At 36.2% G+C, this 21,341-nt stretch overlaps 1 protein-coding gene across 6 annotated transcripts in view; it reads left to right on the top strand.

The window, feature by feature from the left end:
* Window positions 1-489: 489 nt before the first annotated feature.
* ETV1 (ets variant 1) overlaps window positions 490-21,341 on the top strand; it is a 64,773-nt gene continuing 43,921 nt past the window's right edge. For 2 of the 6 annotated variants that reach the window (XM_008950401.1, XM_008950399.1), the window contains exons 1-4: window positions 490-534; window positions 1,444-1,531; window positions 3,307-3,354; window positions 13,154-13,207. In XM_008950401.1, coding sequence (XP_008948649.1) covers window positions 490-534; window positions 1,444-1,531; window positions 3,307-3,354; window positions 13,154-13,207 — 235 coding nt within the window. Of the gene's footprint in view, window positions 535-1,443; window positions 1,532-3,306; window positions 3,355-3,822; window positions 3,884-13,153; window positions 13,208-21,341 lie in introns of those variants that run through there. The other 4 variants (XM_008950404.1, XM_008950402.1, XM_008950400.1 and 1 more) reach the window with 3 other exon arrangements.

Below are 21,341 nucleotides of genomic sequence, written 5' to 3'. Positions count from 1 at the left end.
CGCCGTGAGGTGCGCGGCCGGCCCCGCCGTTCGCCATTACGAGTTGAGCTCACGTTTGTGAGAGCCGGGGCTGCCACTTGCGCGGATCGCCCGGGGGACACGGCGAGGACTGTAAATAAACGCCTGCCTCTCGCCTCGCTGCTGCCGCCGCCGCCTCGAAGTGCTTTTGCTCCGTGTTTTCCTGGCATAAGCGCGTAACCCAGGTGAAGGCAGAGAAGGGAGGGTTGTTTTTGTGAATGAGACTCTTTGAGGTTAATTAGCTATGCAAATTCAAGCAGTTCATTCATGCGCTTTTTTTTTTTTTTTTTTTTTTTTTTTTTTTTTTTTTTTTCTTTAGCTTTGGTGTTAAGCCTTTCCTAGCATTTTTTTTATCTAAAAGCCATCTTGTGTTCCCCTCCAGGCTGATTGGAGTCCAGATCCCGAGGAAATCTCCAGATCAAATGTCCAGTAAATAAAACACTGAGCTAAGACTTGTGGAAGAGCTGCAGAATGGATGGATTTTATGACCAGCAAGTGCCTTACATGGTCACCAACGTGAGTGATCGGTTCAAAGTTGGTGTTTATAAACTTGACTCCGACTTAATTCTGTGGGGGAGTTTTGCAGACAAGAGTTATCTACTTTGTTGCCGCTGTAGGGGCGACTCTTCATCTGGGAGCCTTGCCTGCAGGATCAGCTTATCTTCGTAGTTATTTCAATAAAGCATCACGTTCTTTTAAAGACAGTTCTGGGACGATTAAAAAGTCATGCACATGATTAGTGGATGAGGAGCAAAAGCAGCAGCAGCTGCGTTCAAAGTTTCTGGCTGCGTTTGCCTGCAACTCTCAGAAGAATGAAGTTGAGGCAAACGTTAATATTTTTATTCCTGTTTTTTTTTTTTTTTTTTTTTTTGGTTTGGTTTTTTTTTGTTGTTGTTGTTTTGTTTGGTTTGGTTTGGTTTGGTTTGGTTTGGTTTGGTTTGGTTTGGTTTGGTTTGGTTTGGTTTGGGTTTTTTCCCCTTTCAGGACTTTGCAAACAACGTTATAAGTAACACAGGGAAATAGAGCAGTCCATTATAATCTCGTATCTGGGTTGTCCTGTGTGGCTTACACAGAGGGGATTTATGTGCTATTGTGTAGGTTTGTGTACTTTAGATGCTAAAAATACATAGTTAGTATTGTGTTGCTGCTTGAATACATTATATATGTATCTGTACAAATAGCTGTCTACATAGATAAAAATGTGTTGTATTTAGACAGAGGAATCTTGTGGAGGGTGTTAGGGGCTTGGCAGAATCTTTTGCTAGAAATTGGAGGCTGGAAGACTATAATTTCCCTGTTTGAAAATGTGAAGAATTCATGCCAGCTTTGAGTATTCCTCATTAAATGAAAAAAAAAAAACCAAACACAAAACACCAACCCCAAACCCCTCAGATTTCTGAAGTAACTGATCTTTCCTGTTTATAGAATCCGCGTGGGAGAAACTGTAATGAGAGACCGACAAATGTCAGGAAAAGAAAATTCATTAACAGAGACCTGGCTCATGATTCAGAAGGTGAGGGCTTGTTCCCCTCTCCCCTCCCCCCCATCGCCTGCCCCTTCTTCCCCCCCACTTACTAACGCAGAGAAGCTTTTTTAAGAGTTATTTATTTATTTATTTTGGAGATAAATATATCTAGGTCAATCTGAATAAACAAGACAAGAAAATTGCATTTACTGCTGCAAAACAAACTGGCAAAGGCAATAAACTGATAAAGTTGATATTCTTTCCTTGACTTACCCTGTTGCATTTTAGATACTGCTGTACTTCTGTGTGGCACATGGATGTTATGCATTGAGGCCAAGCCTTTGCAGCATCTGACACAGTCACAGCACCTGGCTTTTTCACCTTCAGGCCTCCTGAGATTCAAGGCTTTCTTCATTCCTCACACTTTTAAATAACCTGTTCACTGGTGGTAGCTGGAGCAAGAATGCTGTTGTGGAGACACTTGGTTTCCACTCTGGCTTTACTGTGTACACCAGGTTCCTGGGGTCTGGTAGCCTGCTTCTGTTGCTGTTTAACACTGGAAGGGTTAAAAATCCTGGGAAGTTTGGTTAAGAAGGTCTGGAGTGGATGAAGTTTTGAAGGGCAAAAAATTTGTAACTTAGTCCCATCAGTAGCCCTCACATGTTTGTAGCTTGAGAAATTTTCTTTGTAGCGTAGTAATAACTGTTAATACTTCTTTAGGTTACAAGGTCAGTATATATGTTATGCCTACAGCCTTGTAAGAAAGACATATAGAAAGGTATATCGGGGCCTACAATTTACCCCTAAATAAATCTTATCAGGGCGAGGACACATTGATACTTTTAAAAACCCCTACTTAACTTGTTTGGAAAAGTTTATTCTAGGGTGGATTTAAAAGAAAACAACTTTCTGATTTCCAGTGAAATGGTTTCCCAACACAAACATGAGGTATTAGTCCACGGGATAAATTAATAGCTTCTGTCACTTAAGTGTATGTAAATAGTTATCTGTCAGCATTCATAAAAGAGGAAGTCTCTCTCAAAATACAGCAAATCAAAAATAAACCATTTGTTAGTTCAAATATCCTACTTAGTAAATGGAATTTTCATAACTAAATTTCTGAGCTTTGCAAGTAAACCAAATGCTGCTCTGGTTTGCAGCCCTTCTAAGCAATCAGTTGATTTCAGTGAATTTCAAAGAAAGATAAGTTGCTGCAAAACTCAGTCCATGGAGAAAGTGGTTTCACTTTAAAGACCTACAGTGAGTACAGCATGGAGGAAATACTGATGATTCCCTGTCATACAAAGTAAAACACGAGGGGAATTACAAAAGATTTCCCATTTCTGTTAGCTCTTGCAGCACCTCAGGTCTTTACTCCAAACTCTTTATGTGATAGTTAAGGACTTTACTAATAAAATAACTCTGTTATTGCTCAGGCAGAACTCCCGTTGAAGTCTGAGAGAACAGATATTCCAGGAGGAGGCCCGAATTACATAAGGAGAAGTAGTTCAATTGTAGGAGAGATTATAATTTTTAACTTTATGTATTGCTGAATGAGCTTTTTATAGTACAGAACTCGGTTAAGATTCTGGTTATTATTTCAAGACTTGATAAAATAATACAGTAAGTACTTCTGTTTTATTAATAGGTGTAGAAAAATAATTAACTGCAACCCAGAAATATCTAATTTGTCTGTATGTTTGACTGCCGGATTAGAATTCACTTATATTGTTCTTCAGGAAAAATAAATTTTTGAGCATATTTTAACCTTTTGAAGAGATTAAAGGTGTGAGTTTTCTATCCATGTCTTCATCTTTCTACAGAACTCTTTCAAGATCTGAGCCAATTACAGGAGACATGGCTTGCAGAAGGTAAGGGAAAAAACTGCTTGTAAAAAGAGGAAAAACAACTCTGGAGGGAAAAGGGGGAAAAAAAAAAAAAGTCCTGAACTTGCTGTCTTAATGTTCAGCCCAATTAATAGAGCTCTAAAAGAGCCACCTCATGTGTCATGCATACATTAGAGCCTCTGATGAGTTTGTCTTTGGGGACTCTGGGGCTGCTCTACCCAGTGTCATCACAAATTACCAGGAGAAATTGCTTCCAGCTCACAATCACATCTGCTTTTGGCAAGAACTAATGCACCAAGACTTCAAGTTCTAAGCCTCTGTTCAGATTTTAATTGCAATTGATCAGGTTTATATTATTGTACCTCGAGAGACTACATACAGCCAGAACTGGGCTTGCTGTTTCCTTTAGAGCAGCACATGTAATTATTTGGTGTTCTGGTGGAGTACTTTTCTGATGGCAGAAATTAGTTTCTCTGGGCTCATCGGGACGGGATGCTTCAAGATTTAAGTGCAAGTGTCTTCTTTCCACCTTGTTCACAACACAGAACATTAGGTGTGTATGGAATACTTAAAAAGTACTATTTCTTTTCTTTTTTTTTTTTTTTTTTTCCCAGAAACCTTTAAATATTTTGCATGTTATTTTTGTCTTCATATTTGTAGTTGTGAGGTTGTGTACCGGATGATTAGAAAACTAACATCAGTCTGTTGTACACCTGCTTGTGCTTTTAAGTATTTCAGATAATCTTGCAGAGTACATTCTGCTGAAGAGAGAACGTTTAAGATCAATAATGTAGAAATATGAATTTAGAAAATCTTTTGAGATATTCATTTTACAGTAACTGAAAATGAGCTGCTGCATTAAGAGAACTTTAACAAAATGCAAGATAGATTTCTGCTTGTTGAAGTGAATTTGTTCTCTGCAATATTTTCTGTATTTTTTTTTTCCTTTGCTATTTACCGTATCATTTATTTGAAGCATAAAGATTTTCATGCATTATCTGTTCTTAATATTTCTGGGTTAAAATTTTATGTAAACTTCTGCATCTGAAATAAACATGATTGTGATGCAAGTTAACATAACCTCTCTAAATTTATCCTGATTTAAATGAATGTGAGTATTCACATATGTTTTAATTTTTATCATGTACTGGAGTATGCACAGCTGTTTATAGAATAGATGGTCTGATTTTTTGGAAAGGAGGGATGGATGGTGAGGTGAAATGCTTGCTGTTGGTTTTCATCGAAAGAGGCAAATACTGATGATGACTACTTGTCTATATACTGATTCTATTTTAATAGCTTTATATATGGTTAGTCAACTTCTTAACCTGTAAGTTGTGGGGTATTGTTTATTTTGCTAACATTTTTGTTTTCCTAGCATTATTTTTAGCATGTGTTTATTCTGTATATAATCAAAAGTCATGTTTAAATTAATGGAACAGTGAATATATTTTTATGAATGAATACGATTTTTTCCTAATCACTGAAATCAGGATGTTCTGTACTAAGATCATTTTTGTAGTATAATGATCAGATAAAACTGTGACTGTCTCCCTGTGGTAATTTTCCTAAGGATCTATGTTTATTTTGTATTGTCTCATTCATTCTAGAGAGGCAGAAGTCTGCTAAAATACTACTCAAAAGATAATATTTTTTTTATGGAGAGGAGACCTATTAGTTCGATTTTTCACTGGCATGGATGGTTTTGTTCCTAAAAATGATTAAATTTATTTGATCGTAAGTCAGAAAAATACAGGCAGATTCATAATGCATGTGCAGATAACCTAAGTTTAAAAAATAATACGGAATTTAAAACTCATTTAATAATTTCTGTAGATATATGAATTACCGTAATGGCGTTTTTTATTCTGGAGGCACTGCTGATTTTAGAGTAGAATGAGTTGTTTGAGAGCCTTTTTTTCCTCTTTAGCTGAGTCTCTTTCACTGAATAAATTTCGATAGATTTTGAGAGAGAAACCTGTGTCAGCTAAGGTTAAGAAACCTTTGTAAATGCAGGTAGCATCACCTGATAAGTCTTTAGAAACTAAAAAAAAAAAATAAATTGCCTTTTCTTCTAGTGGAAGTTAATAAAGCTAAATAATATTATAATTCTATTTTTCAACAACATACTGCAACTAAGTAGTACAGATTTTCCAATGTTCTAGAAATACTTTAATAAATCTATGGGTTTCAGGCCACATCATGGGAAACAGAAACTTTGCAGAGCTTTTCTGTAATCTAAACTAAAACTGAAAAAAAGTCAAGATGAGAAAATCAAATACTGAATTATTAACTGGATCCCAAATTTTTATTAAACAAATCCACCCCAAACAACTTTTGGTAGTCTTTATAATATACCAGAGTTTGAAGATACTGTAGTTCTGCTCAAATGTCTACATGGGTGAGCTTAGTCAGGAAACAGATTTTGAGATCAGACTTGTTTACCCATTGCTAGATGTGTCCATTTATGTTCTTCTGGACCTTCATAGGCTAGAAGTCTGCCAATTTGGCAGCATCAGTAATGTTTACATATTTCTTTTCATAATGATCTGGAGCCAGGGAAATGACCATGAAATTTTAAAACATCTTGACCCTTTTTAAGAAAACCAGTGGCAGCTGACCAGGTTTCTCCCATGAGTTCAGATTCCCGCTGGGGAGTAAGCAGGTCAAAAATCTACTGATGAGCTAGAAGAAGAAAGCGAGTTGCATTTTATGAAGCACAAAAAAAATGCTTGTGGATTCTTTTTGCTTTGCTTTCCCTGAAGCTATCCTTACTACATCATGTATTTTAGCCGGGAGATTTTTGCAATTAGTGTCAGCTATGACAGGTTGGTGGTGAACAATTAAACGGAAGTGTATTCTCTACTGAAAATGGTAGGAGGTTCACATGTACTAAAGAATTAATCCAAAATGTAAACAATTCAGTAACCTCTTTAATATTTTATTACTCCATAATTGAGAAGCTGAATACTACTTACACTAGCTGAATACTAGATTTTATGAAAATGAGTTTTGCTTCTTACTCTGTGTAGTATTAACTATGTAAGAAAGAATCTAAATTATTTTGATGTAAAACTTACTCTGAATAAGGTTCCCTCATGTCTGTTGTTATGCAGGACAGAAAACAGATTAATAACTGTTCCCTGATGCCAGGAATTGAAAGCGGGAAGCCTTTAATAATTGTTTCAATCTTCAAACGTGAAAGGAAATAGTTAAAATTGCCTATCACTAACCAAAGCAAATATTATTCAGCTATTATCTTTTGATTTATATTTAAAAAACTTGATGGCAACATTTTTTCATTATAATTTTATAAAATCACTTTATTGATTCCATGTATTTGGAATCAGATTGGTTTTGGCAGATAGCAATTGTTCAGCAACTTGAAAAAAAATGATTCAAATATTAATCTAATGTTATCTCACCATGATAGCAGTTACTTCTTATTCTGGAATAAAATTAAGAGAAACCAAATTCTTAGTGAGTGAGTATCTCCATACCATGGTGAAACATTTGATTTTAGGGGAATAATAGATTAAGAAAACTCTAGATTTTCATTTTAAATTACCCTCTCAGATACTAGTTTCTTATACAGCTTGTTAAAGATATTTAAAAAGCATCAGAAGCAAAGACAAATAACAAATTTATGCACTAGATCTCCTTCTTAGAGCAGCAGATAATATGATTCTCAGATGGTAACAAACTGAAAAATAAAATATAATGCTCTTTAGGTGACTTGAAAAAATACAGAAAGATTAATTAAGTGAACAGTAAGTGGTTTGAAATAATAGCCACAGGTAACGGGTTCGTGCCTCTACTACCGCTTAGCTGAGTTGAGTGTATGGCTGCTACAAGCCACCAGTATTTAAAAGCCTGTTCTTTATATCTGAAAGTAAGTTATTTCTGTCAATAATTAATACCCAAGTAGAAGTAAGTTTCTGCCCTCTGTTCTCCATTCATGAAGAACAGAATCACCAGCATCATGGTGATGTCTAAACTAGTGTTTACTTCTAGTTTATTGCTTAAACAAGGAAGTATGAAAAGAAGTAGTTCCTAGTTCTCAAAGGATTAATTATAATAAAAGAAAGTACTAGATCTTCAAATATGAGTTAGAATGGCTTAGTTTAAATCAGTGAAGATGTGTAGCAGCTTACTCTGGCTAATTAGCTCTCTTCTGCCAAAAGATTGTAAAATTGATCTAGTGAAAGGCAAATGCAATGTAGCCACATTCAAGATTTAGACATATTTTTATATTTTTATAAAAATATTCAAGAAATTATAATTTAACATCTCCATGACTGAAATATGATGGGGACAAACACTCTAAAAAACAGTTAAAAGATTTTAATTTCAAAATTCCTAATACAGAGAATAGCACTTTTTTGTTGTTGTTTTCTAGTGATCCGACAGATTTGGCTTGCAGATACTCATAAATCTTGAACTTAAATATCTATGCACAAAACAAGGAGCAAGGTTAGATTAGGCAAAATTGGAGGGGGGGAGAAGTGTTCTTTAAAAAAAAAAAAATCCAAAAGAAATCTACAAGTCTGAAAGCCTGTAGTCATAAACTTTTTAACATTCTTCTTGTTTGCTGTAAAAGTAAATGCCTTTTACTCAATAATTTTCAAAGGTGTAGTGGGGTTTGTGAACCGTGAGGGGATGTAGTGAAGTGTTAAACGTCAGCGTTCCTTTCAAGTGAACTTTTTTCCCATTTTTAGTATAGCAGCAAATGAAGAGCAGATTCTGCAAACCCATATTCCTAGGGTGATGGAAGAATTCTGAGATCTGGAGCTAGTTTTGAACTGTATTTAAGTTTATCTCACACTATGTAAAAAGGAGTTCAGGTTGTTTTGACAGCAAATCTAGTGCCTATGGGCAATAATATTTTTTACCATCTTGAAATTTGTCACTGTTTTGCCTTCTGAATGCTCCTTTGTTAGAAACAGTTGTTCCCATGGAAAAGATAAACAACCAACAACCAACAGTCTCCCCTAGCTCTTTCAGGAATACTTAAAATTTGTACAGTCTATTTCAGATTTTCAGAAGTGACAATGAATCAATGAAAACTCAGTAGACTCGTTAATGTTGCGGCCCAAAGTCTTACTATAGCTAAAGCCAAAATACTACCGTTGATACATAATTTCCTGTCAGTTTTGAGTTCTTCTGCCACTTTGAATAAATGGATTGATATTTTAAAACTAATTGCTCTTAACTCTAAAAGTGAAGCGTGAGGTCAGAGAGCACAGTACCACAGGAAGTGTTCTGCTACCCAAAATAAAGTTTTAAGTGAATCAAGGAGGTTTGCAGTTTCTTGTTTTTCTGGAAAGTGTCCGTTTTTTAACGGGAACACCTTTCCCTGGAGTGCCCTCAAGCTTTTGGAAGCAGTTTCTGAGTGGGAGAAGGAAGAGTTAAATTTAAGCCCTTTATAGCTCGCTTAACTTTTCATTTATTAAATAACGTTCCTCAGCAGGTCTGTGCTGCATCTTGAGAGAAAGCAGTGAAATCAGTGTGTTTATGCCTAAAGTTCAAGTTTACTTTGCTGTAGCTTTCTGGAAGGGTGTGACATGAAAAGCTTGTGGTTGGGGCCACATGGTTCATGCTGGACTGTGTTTTTGTGAATGGAGGCAGAACTCCAGTTCTGACTGCTTGTCTTGAGGAATTGCTTCGGAGATCAGCTGTCTCATTCACTGGCAGAAAGAATGACTCATACATCTTCTGTCTTGTTTGGCTCCAGGTCATTGTTACAGTGGATAGAGCTGGTTTTAATTAAATATTAACTCCTTTTGACCTGGATGCTTCTTAATGGGGACTTCTTGATTTTGTTTACTTGCAGTGAGAGCAAGCTAACAGGCCGTAGTTCTGAACCCAGTTTTTTTTTTTTTTTCCTTTTCCAAATAGCTTTCCGTTTGCAAAATGAGCCGACAGTTCAGCTTTTCAAAGGCTTTTTAAAGCCCTAAAAACTACAAACAAGTCTTAAGTATTTTTGCACTCTGAGTATTTGCTTTTGGCAAACTGATTTTAACTCAGTAGGTAGTGAAACTGTAAAATCTGAACTGATAACATCCTCAAGATCATTATTAACATTTCTGTAGGCTTCCTAAATCCTCTTGAGATGTTAAAGCTATAATCAGGAGAAAACAAAAACTTTTAGGTAATAATCTAGGCTGAGTTGGATAGTTTATGCTGCAGATGTTGTCTGCTTCAGGAGTCTGAGACTTGATGGATCTGAATGTGGAATGAACTAACTTAGCTGCTTCTGCTATTAGCAGTAAAAGCCACGTGCTTAATTTCCTTCAAAACCTTTTATTAGTCTTTTGGAATATACTTGCTTTCTCAAACCTTCATAATTAAGTAGCTCAGGGAAATATTCTCATTCAGTTAGATGATTATTTCAGGTATCTTTTTTCAATTTTCCTCTGAATGGGAAAGTAAAAAAATACAAAAAGTTTTGGTGATTTATGCATTGTCTTGCATTGAGTATGTTAACAGAAAACTAATGAAGATTTTATGGCAGCCTTGCTGAATTACAGTATTTGTGAATAAAATAAAAGAGGAAATGAGTGACATATGTATATAAATGTGCAGGCAGTTGCAGCATTGCAAGTTACATTTTCCTTTTGGACATTCAGCTTGAGTTGTCTATACCTGTCTAATTTGCTAAAAAGTCTGCCACTAATTATTGAAACTCAAGGTACAAAAGCCCTCTTCCCTTTGAGTAACGGGATCGTGTATCCTACTGATTTGCCCTGATACAACAAGATACTGGTTGAAGAATTCTGCGTATTCAATTGATGATGGTTGCTTGCATTTCTGCAGTATGATCATGTGCAAGTTTCAGTTCTGCTAGTTTAAAAATAATATCATCAGATTAAATGAAGGAATAATTTAAGTTCTCATTTCCAACAGTTACCAGGTCCTTTTAATTTCTTTGTATAGGCTTGTGGGCTCGTTTCTAAGGTACTGATGCTACTAAAATTAGATTCCAGTAGGAAGTGTATGTTCCTGGGTTGAACATTTTGGATGTTGTCATTTGTTTTGTTTATATTTGGAAGGGTTTTAAACACTTCTTAACTTGCTACATCTCTTTTCCTACAGAAGATTTTAAGGCTATGTCAGTATTGTATTTGAAATGCATTTTGACAGCATAGTCTCCACCTATTTCTAGAGTACTGATAACATGGTGCATCTTGATCTCTATAAAATATACCTTCATAAATTTTGGTGATCCATGAATGAAGTATTTTTTTCTTGTTTACTCTGGACCAAACCGGTGGTAATGACAGTATCTCTAAAGTAATGTACTGGTTTTCCATGATAATTCCACCAGTTGCATTTTATTTTTTTCTTACTCTTCGGACAGAAAAAAAATGGACCTTATTTACTGCTATATATGTATCTCTCTAGAACAGATTTATTTTGGAGTAAGTCAAGTTAAACTGATAAAACAAGAATAAAAAGTGGGTGAAGTGGTCTGGTATGCAGAGTACGCACTAGAAAGTTATATAAGATTGCTGTCCCAGTTCTGCAGTCACTAAATGTAGCTTCCCGATGGCAACAGCAGGGTTTTTGTTTCCTTTTAGCCTTTCTTAGATATCCCAGGTTCACAAATTAACATCTATATGTATATATAAAAAAATTCATGTGTGTGTATAAAAAAATTAGAGTCATATTAACCTCTTTGCTGCATTTGAGAATGATAGCTGGATTAAGAAGAAAGTGTGATATGTGTCTTCTGTAAACAAGAAATTATTTGATAGTTACTTTAACTCTCAATGTACTTGCAAACCCTTTAAAAACAATTTGAGATGTAAGAAATCCTTAGCAGCTGGCATTTCAGTAGGATACCTTGATTTCATAATTGGATTCTTCTGTGACAGTCAAATATTTGTCAGTTTTGTAAGGAAAATGCCTAATGTTCAACTGCAGTAAATTACATGAAATATCAGAAATTTCAGAGTGTTAGTAGTTGGGCTCATATTGTCCCTGAGTTCAATTTTAGTAAAAGTCCTGTAGTTTCTCTGGAGGAAAGGGGAATTTAATACATAAAAAATATCGGGAATATTTGGACTGGTAAATTACATGTTTTTTACGGTTTCAGACTTTGAGGAGCTAACATATTCTCAGAGGCCCTGTTTTTTTACAGAAGGACAGGTTACTGTCATTTTTTTTTTTTTAATTAAAAATCCCAAACAACAAAACAATAATAACTATTTTTTTTTTTTCCAGAGTAATGATAATTACAGTTCATGTATTTACCTTATTCACACTTCTTTTCAAACCTATGTTTGCGGATTTCCCAGGGTCATTTGTTCTTAAGAGGGGTTTGCTACAGTTAAGACAGAAGGACTTTAAACATTTATTTTAAAACCAAAGTTTTTGGTACCATGAACCTGATTCTGAACTTTACCTAGAGAAAAAAAAAAAATTGAGTTAAGTCACTAGAAATATTTCCTGAGTAAGGAGTGAGAGATCTGATCCATGAAGAGTACTTTAGTGCACAGTCAAAATAATAGTGAGCAATTAAATGTGTATTTTTAATTCAAACAAATTCTGTTAAAACTAGTAGCAATTGCACATATATAAAGGGGAACATATGCTTTGCAAACTACAAAATGTTCTGAAAGGCAGTAAAGTTATATTTCATCGTTTAATATATTTAATGGTTTGCTAGACACAGTTTTGATAAATGATTGTATAACAAGTATTTACCTCTCAAATCTTGTTGGGTAACCAGATCATGGCAGATCTTGACTTTTAATTAAGATCATATGAACGATTTGCTTGTTTTTAGACAAGAACTGTGTAAATTAAAGTGTTTTCAAAGAGATAATTTCATGCAGCTTTGCTGTGATGATTCCAGTTAGTGTATGTAGAGGAAAAGATGACAAAGTTGGGAGATGATAAGCTGGATCTCTCTCGGGATGTACCCAGAACCAGTCATGCTCCGAGGATGCCGCTTCTCAGCGTAATGTTCTACTGTTATTCAGATGTATTCATCTATAATACACATTCAGTGGTATTTCAGCTTAAATGGTATAAATGAGTTTACAACACAGTATGAGAGATGGCTAATGTCTTAGATATACAGTGGAAAGGAGCTGTGGTATCACAAATGCAAAATTATGTATCAGAAGACCGTGAAATGATTGTATTTGATAGCGCAGGTTTGCAATGAAAGTTTCCTAAAAGCAAAAGTGATCTTACACAAGGGAAATGGATGTTAATGATGATTCATGCTTTAAGTAAATTTATTTTAGATGTCTGAAATGTCATGGAACCCAGAATTCTGTGGTCTGCTGAAATAGTTCTTTTTGAGTATTTAAAGCAATAACAAAAAAACCCTACTGTGTTGGCTGACTGCCATGAAAAATTGGAATTGCTTTTAAGTAAGTGGAAAGCATGGTAGCTAGGGGTTAAAGACGCCTAAATAGTAAATGCTACAATTTGGGTTTGCGCAGACTTTCCACGCAGATATTTTGCAAATGAGCACTGATGGATTTTACCAGTGTCATGGTAGGTCCAGACCCTTGTGCAGGGAGTGAGGCAGGGCCAGGGCCAGTGTCAGCCCTCACATCTTCCCATCCCTGTTGCTCTGTGCTGGGACTGTTCTGTGCCCGCACTGCAAGGCACAGCTTCACCCCAGGGTTTATCTGATACTAAAATGATGCGCTTGCCTGATCTTCATACTCAACAATGAGAAAAAAAAAATCCTAGTTTTAATCTTGGTTGTGCTTCACATTAAGCACAAGCGTCTTTATTTATGCTTTAATGGCTTCTTTTAATTCTTTCCTTCTTTTTGTTTGTTTTGTTTTCCTTTCTTCAGCTCAGGTACCTGACAATGACGAGCAGTTTGTGCCAGACTATCAGGCTGAAAGTTGTAAGTACAGTATGAATCATCACTTTCTTAAAAATATTTATTTGTGTGTATTTATACTTGAGCCTTCATATTTGTTATTTATTGTGTCATCTGCGGTCATGTGATAGCTCCTTTTGCTGGTTGCTGACATCAGCACGATGAACAGATAAAGCAAGCAGCAGTTTGATGCGCATCCAAAAGAAGTTTGGGATGAAGTTACCTTTGGGGGGGGGCTGGGGCGCTATCCTGTAATTCCCACACTGCAGCGCCACGGAAGTGAGGAAAAACACAAGTTGTGGAGAGACTTTCTCTGTAGAGCGAGGAGAGAAGTGTGTTTTCCTGGTACAGATCTGACACTGTGGGACACAGGAGGCAGCTCTGCTGAGCAGAAATAGGGCTGCTCAGTACACTTCGTGTACAAATAAATAAATAAATAAAACTTTTCACGTAATCAAATACAACTGCTGCTCAAGGATTTTTAAGTTGTCATAGCATGTGGCATTTTGTTGCTCGTAAACAATTTCCCTTCAAATCAGTGGGAGGGAGCAGAAGTTACATTAAGCTGGATGCTTTGTGTTGTTTGTTACTTTACTTTAACATGTGCCCAAACTTACTTTTTTTAGCCTGTACTCCTCAGGTCTTGCCTTTACCTGTTAAAGTGCTACTATTCAGTTAAACACTGTCTCCCCTTTGCTGTACCTGATGTTCTGTGGTTTTGAGTGGTTGCAAGGACATAGTAAAGAAATGGCACAAGAAGCAGTATCTATCAAAATCACAGACTTCTCAGAGGTTCCTTATGCATCTTTCTTCCTCATGACAAGGCTTCTCTCCATTATCAGAGGTCTCTTCTAAACGGTGTCTGCTGATTGCAGCAGAGCGCATAAGTGCTTTTCCATTTTGCTAAATAACATAAATAATTTGTTCTATCAAAGTGAATTAATGAAGTTCACTAAACCTGATAGGTGTTAAATACAGCATTCGTGTACTGAAATGTTATGATTAAAATTAGAGAGATTAAGAAAGAATTGCATTAAAATAGTCCTTAATGCAAAAACCAATTCAGACTGGTAGAGTTTTCTTACCAGTAGAGGATTTTTTTCCAGTTTCTCAGAAACTATTTTAAGAAGAGTTTAGAGGGAGAAGTTACTCAAAGTTTCTGTACATAGACCAACAAACAATCGTGCCCACTTGTAAAATTTAGAAGTTGCCTTTTGTAACAGGCTAGGGTGTTTTTTTTTTTTTTTTTTTTTTTCCACCTCTGGCTTCAAAGCATTTATTTAAAAGAAAATAAATTATAATATGAAGGCCAAAGGTATTCTATAAGTTGAAAATCAGATACGTTATCCCACATATGTAGCTGTGTCCAAATATAGTCATGTATACATACATCCTTTGTGTAAGAGTACAAAGTTCAGTTAGGGCTTCTATTAGCCCACAATTATCGTTATACAACAAGTCAATGATTCTTGGAAAATAATTTGTGAACTGTGAATGAAAAGCCCCATTGAAGCTGGTCACTGGTTTTGATGATAAAGAAATTCTCCTAATATGTTTTTTTTTTTATTAACGCTGTTGTATTTCAAAGTTCCTTAGCCACAGCTTACCCAGTATTATCAAAGGAACATTTATTTCTTCATTTCAGTTGGTTTCTTTATCTTAAGTAAAGGTCAGGGGAGCTTCCTGGAGAGTTACTCTGGCAAAGGTTATTGAGTTTCAGACATAGATTTGGATATAATGTATGTAGCTGTGGGCTCTGCGAAACCGGAGTGGAGATCAGCATAACCAAAGCCGTGGGGAAATTACTGCTGCAGAAGTAGCACAATTGTGACTGTTTTCTCCAGGATCCAAACCTGCCTTCAAACTCTATTATAATGACTTACTATATATAATCTGTAAGTCTGTACAGTACTTGCCCCGCCACTGGCAGTGGCCTGTCAGAAAAACTTGACTGCTTTGGGTGGTTTTGCTTTTAATTAATGTTTTAAAAAAAATATTTATTTATTAAACATAGGAGAAGATGGGCAAGCTTTCATAGGTTCAGTATTTAATATACCTAATTGAGCCAAAAATGGTCAAGGAAGAAGTGTAAACTAGTGGAGGAGATCACAGCGACTTTAGTTCAGAGGCAACCAAACCATGGTTTGCTGCATAAATTTCATTTATGGAGCTGTGTATAGGTAGGGGCATGTGTATGTAATGTGCAGAACATGTAAAGAAAACTGAAGTGCTCCACTGAAACTATTAGAGTCTACAGTCCTGGTACAGAAATTAGTGATATTTTATTCCTAGCTTCATTGCTTGAAAAACGGGCTTTAAACCTGTAGTAGATTGTAGTCTTAAATTGAAATTTGTACCATTGAAAGGAGTTGTAAGAAACGACGTTAACAGTAGCAGTGCCGGAAAACTGTGGTTAAAACTTTCTTGCCCAGAATCACCAAGTTCTTCATCTTTCGAAGCAAAGATGTGGAAGGTAGCAGAGGAACTGATACTGCTGAGATCATGTGTTGTGTCTTAGTGCTGAGCAGGATTAAATGCCCCTCAAAATGCTGTGGATTTTGCATTTCTTTTCTGTAATAATGATTTTAACTAGTGAAACTGCACTGGTATTAGTAACTAAGGGAAACATTTAATTAAGATTAGATATACTGTCCACTTTATCCACTTAGGGATTTAACTTCAAAGCTAGCTTGAGACCATGAATATTTCAATTACAAGTTGCTATTAAACTTCAGTCAGTTTTCACAAAGCAAACATTATATATATATATATATATGTATAGTTAGGTGTGGGCTTTAGATACTGTGAGTGAGATCAACAGCTCCATGTAATTTCATGTGATATTATTGATGTTACTGGAATTCTGCGTATTTCTACTAGCTAAGGATCCAGCGTGTCAAGCTTCCCCTTAATGCTTTCAACTTTTGTTTACCTGTTTAAAGTTGTATTTATTTTGTTACTCTGTTATGTCTATTGCAAAGAGGTCCTTCCTACTGTAACAATCTTAGAAATGTCTGCACTTCCAAACCTTCCTTTTTTATCACAGTGTCCAAAGCCCCATCTTGTCCATCTTGAATTACCTTTCTATTAAATGTTTTCTTTAACTTTGAACACCTGTCACAAAGAACCTTTTTGAGATTTAGCTCAGAGTGAGTGAGCGAAAAGTAGATAACAACTAGCATGTTCAGATCAAATTTGAAAAATAAATTACAGTTTAGTTTCTTGTAGACATCTGCTTTCTGTAATGAGTGTATTTTTCGAGTTCTAAGGGAGAAGAACCTGTATCAAAAATATTTTTTCAGCTTGCAATTACACTGGGAAAATACCACAATTGCATATTAAATTAGTGTACTTTTCTTACTCTTTAATTCCCATTCTCATTTAAAAAAAAAAAAATCACAAAAAGAGGGATGAAATACTTTTACAGGCATTTGCTTGGAAATTGTTAGGCAAGTTAGTTTTGGCCCATTCTGAATCTGCTTCTACACTTCAGCTGACCTGTTTTCTATATTTTCAAGTGACTTCCTAATCACTCTTCTTTTAGAAATTATGTGAAAAGTTGTGTAAAGCAAAAATGCAAAACGGGTTTCTCCAAAACCGTGAATGCTCTTTTAAGTCAGCACTCTGTATCAGACACTTTTTCCAAGTTCTTGTCTCATTTATAAGACTCAGTTAACCTATTTTTCTGTCGGTATAGAGTGAGTATTCACGTGTTGAGAAGGGTGACCTGTGTTAACTTCCTCAGATAAGGTTTCCTATTGTTTCAAGCCCATTTTCATATACTGAGGAGGAGCCAGATCCTGAACTGGCTGTAATCGGTGGCGAGGCTTTCAGATACTGTAGAGAACAGCAAGGACTTTGCAATCTAGGAGTAAAAATGAATGAAGTGTTCAGTTTGCTCTTGAGGTGAAGATTGCTTGCTACCATTGTTTGGATGGTTTCTATGACAGACACAAGCGGAAGTAGGTAGGTTTTGCTGATGTTTAAAGGATATAGCTGGCAGAGAAATCTTGGTATTGTCAACAATACACTGATTTCTAATTCGACCTTGGTAGAATTGGTTACAAATGGGAATTACTCTGCACCAAACTAGATTGTCGAGTGTCTTAATAGAATAACGGTGTTTTGTTTTGTTTTAATAGTATGTATTTATCTGTTCTTCCAGAGTTTGGATTTTTTTCCTCTTCTTTTGCCCTAAAATGTAGGTTACCCATTTAAAATTCACGATAAACTCTAGCTTTTTGCTTTTTATTTGTTTCTGAATTTCTGCTAATGAGGATTTGTGCTTTGCTTCACCTTCTTGATCGATTTTTTTCCTTCTCTTTCATTTTGTTCCGGTATTGTTTCCCTGACCATCACAGCCTTAACACTGCCAAGGGGTAAATGTTAATGTTAGATCACAGCTGTTGACAGTAAATGGGAAGGGCTGGCTGTAAAATCTATGCTCCTCCAGGTCTGATTAAACTTTAAGATGGGAAAGATACTTTTTTAGTCGTGATCTTGTCGCTGATCTTTCACGACCTTTATTCTTTTTCTTACCTCTTTTTTTTTTTTTTTTTTTTTTTCCTCCAGGTTTAGCAAAGGAGCTCTTTAAGCGTAGATGCCAGGAGCCTTAAATTATTCAGGGATGTGCTTTTTAGATGCTCTGGCTTGCAATCTTTAAAAGCCTGTTAAAGAGAGATTCTTTACATAGGCTTCAGGTAGTTGTGTTCTTCTGTCATTTTAACTAATGGCCTAGGATATTCCAAACGCATTTTAAATGGGGTAAAGCTTTAATATTTATTTACATGTTTGCGGCATACAAAATCTTTTTTTTTTTCCCACTGTCAGGTGAAAAATACTCTGTTTGTCTTATTTTCTTTTTCTTTCTGTGACTTAAATTTCAAAAGTGAATTTCAGGACCAGAAGAACATTTCCTGTTTCCTTTAGTATAGAGCTGGTGAGCAATTAGTAGAGGTTAATTTTAATTTATTTTGTCATATTTTGGAGGAAAAGATCCCACACGATTAAAACAAAGTAGAAAATGCCAGAATAGTGCAAGTTCTGATGGGCCTATTGAAGTCCAAAAGAGATCTGTTTACTGGGTTTGCTTTTGTTTATGCAGAATAGTTTAATTTTGCAGCTTCTTGAAAAAAATCTTAGTGGATTGAAAAAAATTATAACATTTTTTAACATGATGATTCACTACATAGGCAGCTGGTAGTCATGTGTTGGTAGTGCACAATGTCCTAGAAATTGCGGTTGGTAGCATATTCTCTGTGTGGCAAGTTGCACACACCAGTGTGTCTTCAGGGGCGTGTTACAATTTTTGTTGGGTTTTTTTTTTTTTTTTTTTTTTCCTTAGAGTCCATGTGGCTGCAATCACCTTTCTTTTAAGTGTAGTTCTGCAAGTGTGGTATTGCAGCAGGCAGTCTCACAAACATCCTACAAAGTGGTGCTAGTTATTTTTGGTGCTTCGCTCTTCCCTGGTAGGGCTTTCTGCTGCAGCTGTGTTTTGTTTCTTGCCACTTGTCTTGGAACAACTTCCTTTTGTAGGTCAGGTGTTGTCAAATACAGAGACATCTACTTATTTTAGTGCATGCCCGACTGTGATGGATTCTTTCTAAAGGGCTGTGAAAGTCGGGGCTCTGTGGTTTGTTCCTGCCCTTACCTTGCATGACCTTGGGCATGCTGCTTAACATCTTTGTTTTTCGGTTTGAAGTAGGTACAGAAATGCATGTATCACTCTGCTGTGAGATACACAGCTTTCTTAATGATCACTTATCGAGAGATCTCAAAAGCATTTTACAAAGAGAGTCCAATGCAATTGCTGTTGTAAGAGTTGGAGAGGTCAGACTGAGGAGTCGATGCTGACCACCTAATCTCCCTTCACAGTTGCCTTAGATAGCCTCACTTCTTTCATTGTGTCCCTGAGCACTTGTTTAAAGGTGCACTTGTCCTCCTTTGTTTAAAGCAGGACTGCAAGTTACCAGCTTTTAACTCTTGTGGGTCTTAAAAATATTTATTTATTTAATTCTCATTCAAAAGAAATTAGGAACTCTTCTCTTTCAGAGAACTTTGTGGGCTCATTTTGTGGTTCATCACCGAGCATTAGGCTATGCTAATATGGATTTTTTTTCCTCCCTTTTCCTCTAAAGGATTTTTGGAAATACTTAAATCTTCCATAGTCATGACCTTTTCCATAGCTGCAAGATTTAATTCTTGAAAAAGTTTTACCAAGAGGCAGACTGTCTACGGTAATGCCTTTAACTTGTATCTTAATAGTAGAGAATTTGTGTTTGCTTTCATTTTAATAACCAGTTTCTGTTTATTTGCTTGTCTGCTTGCATTTTTATACTAAATTTTCAGCTTTGAAGGAGCAAAGTCTTTGGGTTCTCCTGGAATGTAGTAGTGGTAGTGGCTCACAGATTGTGTAAATACTTATGGTGGCAATAGCACTGTGAAACAAATTACAAGACCCCATCAAGTACTCAGCTTTTGATTTTTAAAAGTTTTAAAGTGGAAGCTATTCCTTTCAGAGTGCCCTGCATGCTGTGATGTGAATTTTATTGCTAATGCAAAGATACCTCTGGGCATCCCAGCAGAGACAGCAGCCACATTATGCAGATGTGGTTTAAGTGCACGTGACCACCGTGAACCGTATGGTTTCCAGCTCTTTGGGGCACAGAGGAGCCCAAGCAGCTGGACAGGACTCTTGTGGGGTTTTGTCCCACTCACCTTCCACTGGCATGTCCCTGCTCAGCCATGCTGACTTAGTTTCCTTTCTTCAGAGCCCTATCCTCTTTGCTGTTTCATTGCAGATTAAAGGCTTGGGTTGCATGTGGAGGTTATCAGCTAATGAATAAACTTCAGTCATCCTGTCCTGTGATAAATCGGTCTCGTAGATCAAAGATGAAGCATGTAGACCTTTTGTCTTTCAAATGGTAATTTCTTAAGGCTGTCAGATCACTTCCTAAGGTCTGTTTACATAAAAACAAAAACATTAAACATATTTTATTCAAAATGTTGAATTTTCAGTTTTGAAAAAAAACTTCTGTTTCCTCTCTGAAGAAGCCTCCCCTCCTCCCTTCCCCATAAGGACTTTGTGAAGATCCCATCTGTGGAAATAAAGGCAAGCCTCATATTGCAAGTTGTATTCATGGCAGTATTTTCTTAACACTACAGTAATTTCTGCTTTGAAACACGTAGTTGTTTAGTTAATTTCATCAGAAGCATGTATATGTATTAGAGCATCTGTTCAGTTCCGGTTGTATTAAACAAAGTATGCAGAAATTTGTTTCAACTGAATTTTCACACAGAAACTAAACAAGTCAAATTGAAAGATCTGTGTGAGTCTATTTTGATACAAAACTGTTGTTCACCTTAAACTGCTTTCCATGCAGTGTTTTTGCACAATGTGTTTTGTATTCCAAGAGCAGCCTAAAATGCATAAGCTCTGGGATGGTGTAAAATAAGGAGGCAGTCTGTGAGCCGAGTCCGTCCACTTCTACTAATTTCATATGTTTCTTTGAGTAAAATGTATTTACAGTCTCTATTGGGTTTTTGGCTTTTTTCTTCTGCTTGCGCCTCAGCAACTGAAGACAAATCTGGCTCTCCCACAGACTGCAGTGATCTTTTCAAAGGGTATAGCAGGAAAAAAAAAGGGAAGAGAGAGTGACAGTCCTCAAAACATCAGTTAAGCATTGGAGGGTGTGTGACACATTCATGTCATGTAGGACTGATGCTGCTAGCCCTCTGAAGCATACAGCTAAAACTGCCCTTGTTTCAGGTTCTGTGTCCTGGTTTAGTCCTATGCATTTCGGTACTTGGAAGTAATTATGGAGCCGTTTATAAGCTGATAAATATGCCTAAGTGGTGATATTAAATGTTTTATGGTTTTCTTTTTTAGTTTTAGAAGTGAACATTGTTTTTTTCTAGGACTGATCTAAACTGGTGAATGGAAAACTGATTGCATTTTCAAGGCATGTTCTCCAGGCTTTTCCCTGAGCAGAATTCTTTCCTTTTTCTTTCACTTACTCTTCATGTTCTCCTGTCTTCAAAACATTACTCTTGTTCGTTCCTGGATTATAGTTTGACCTTGATGAGTTGAACAGTGAAGTGAACTGTCTTGGTAAAGGATATCTTAATTCTTAAATATCTGTTTGTTCTGTAAGCTGAG

The sequence above is a fragment of the Merops nubicus genome, unplaced genomic scaffold, assembly GCF_000691845.1.
Source record: "Merops nubicus isolate BGI_N331 unplaced genomic scaffold, ASM69184v1 scaffold15212, whole genome shotgun sequence".
NCBI classification, from domain to species: Eukaryota; Metazoa; Chordata; class Aves; order Coraciiformes; family Meropidae; genus Merops; species Merops nubicus.
The sequence above is the reverse complement of the archived record's forward strand: the minus strand, read 5'-3'. Positions and strand labels throughout refer to the sequence as shown.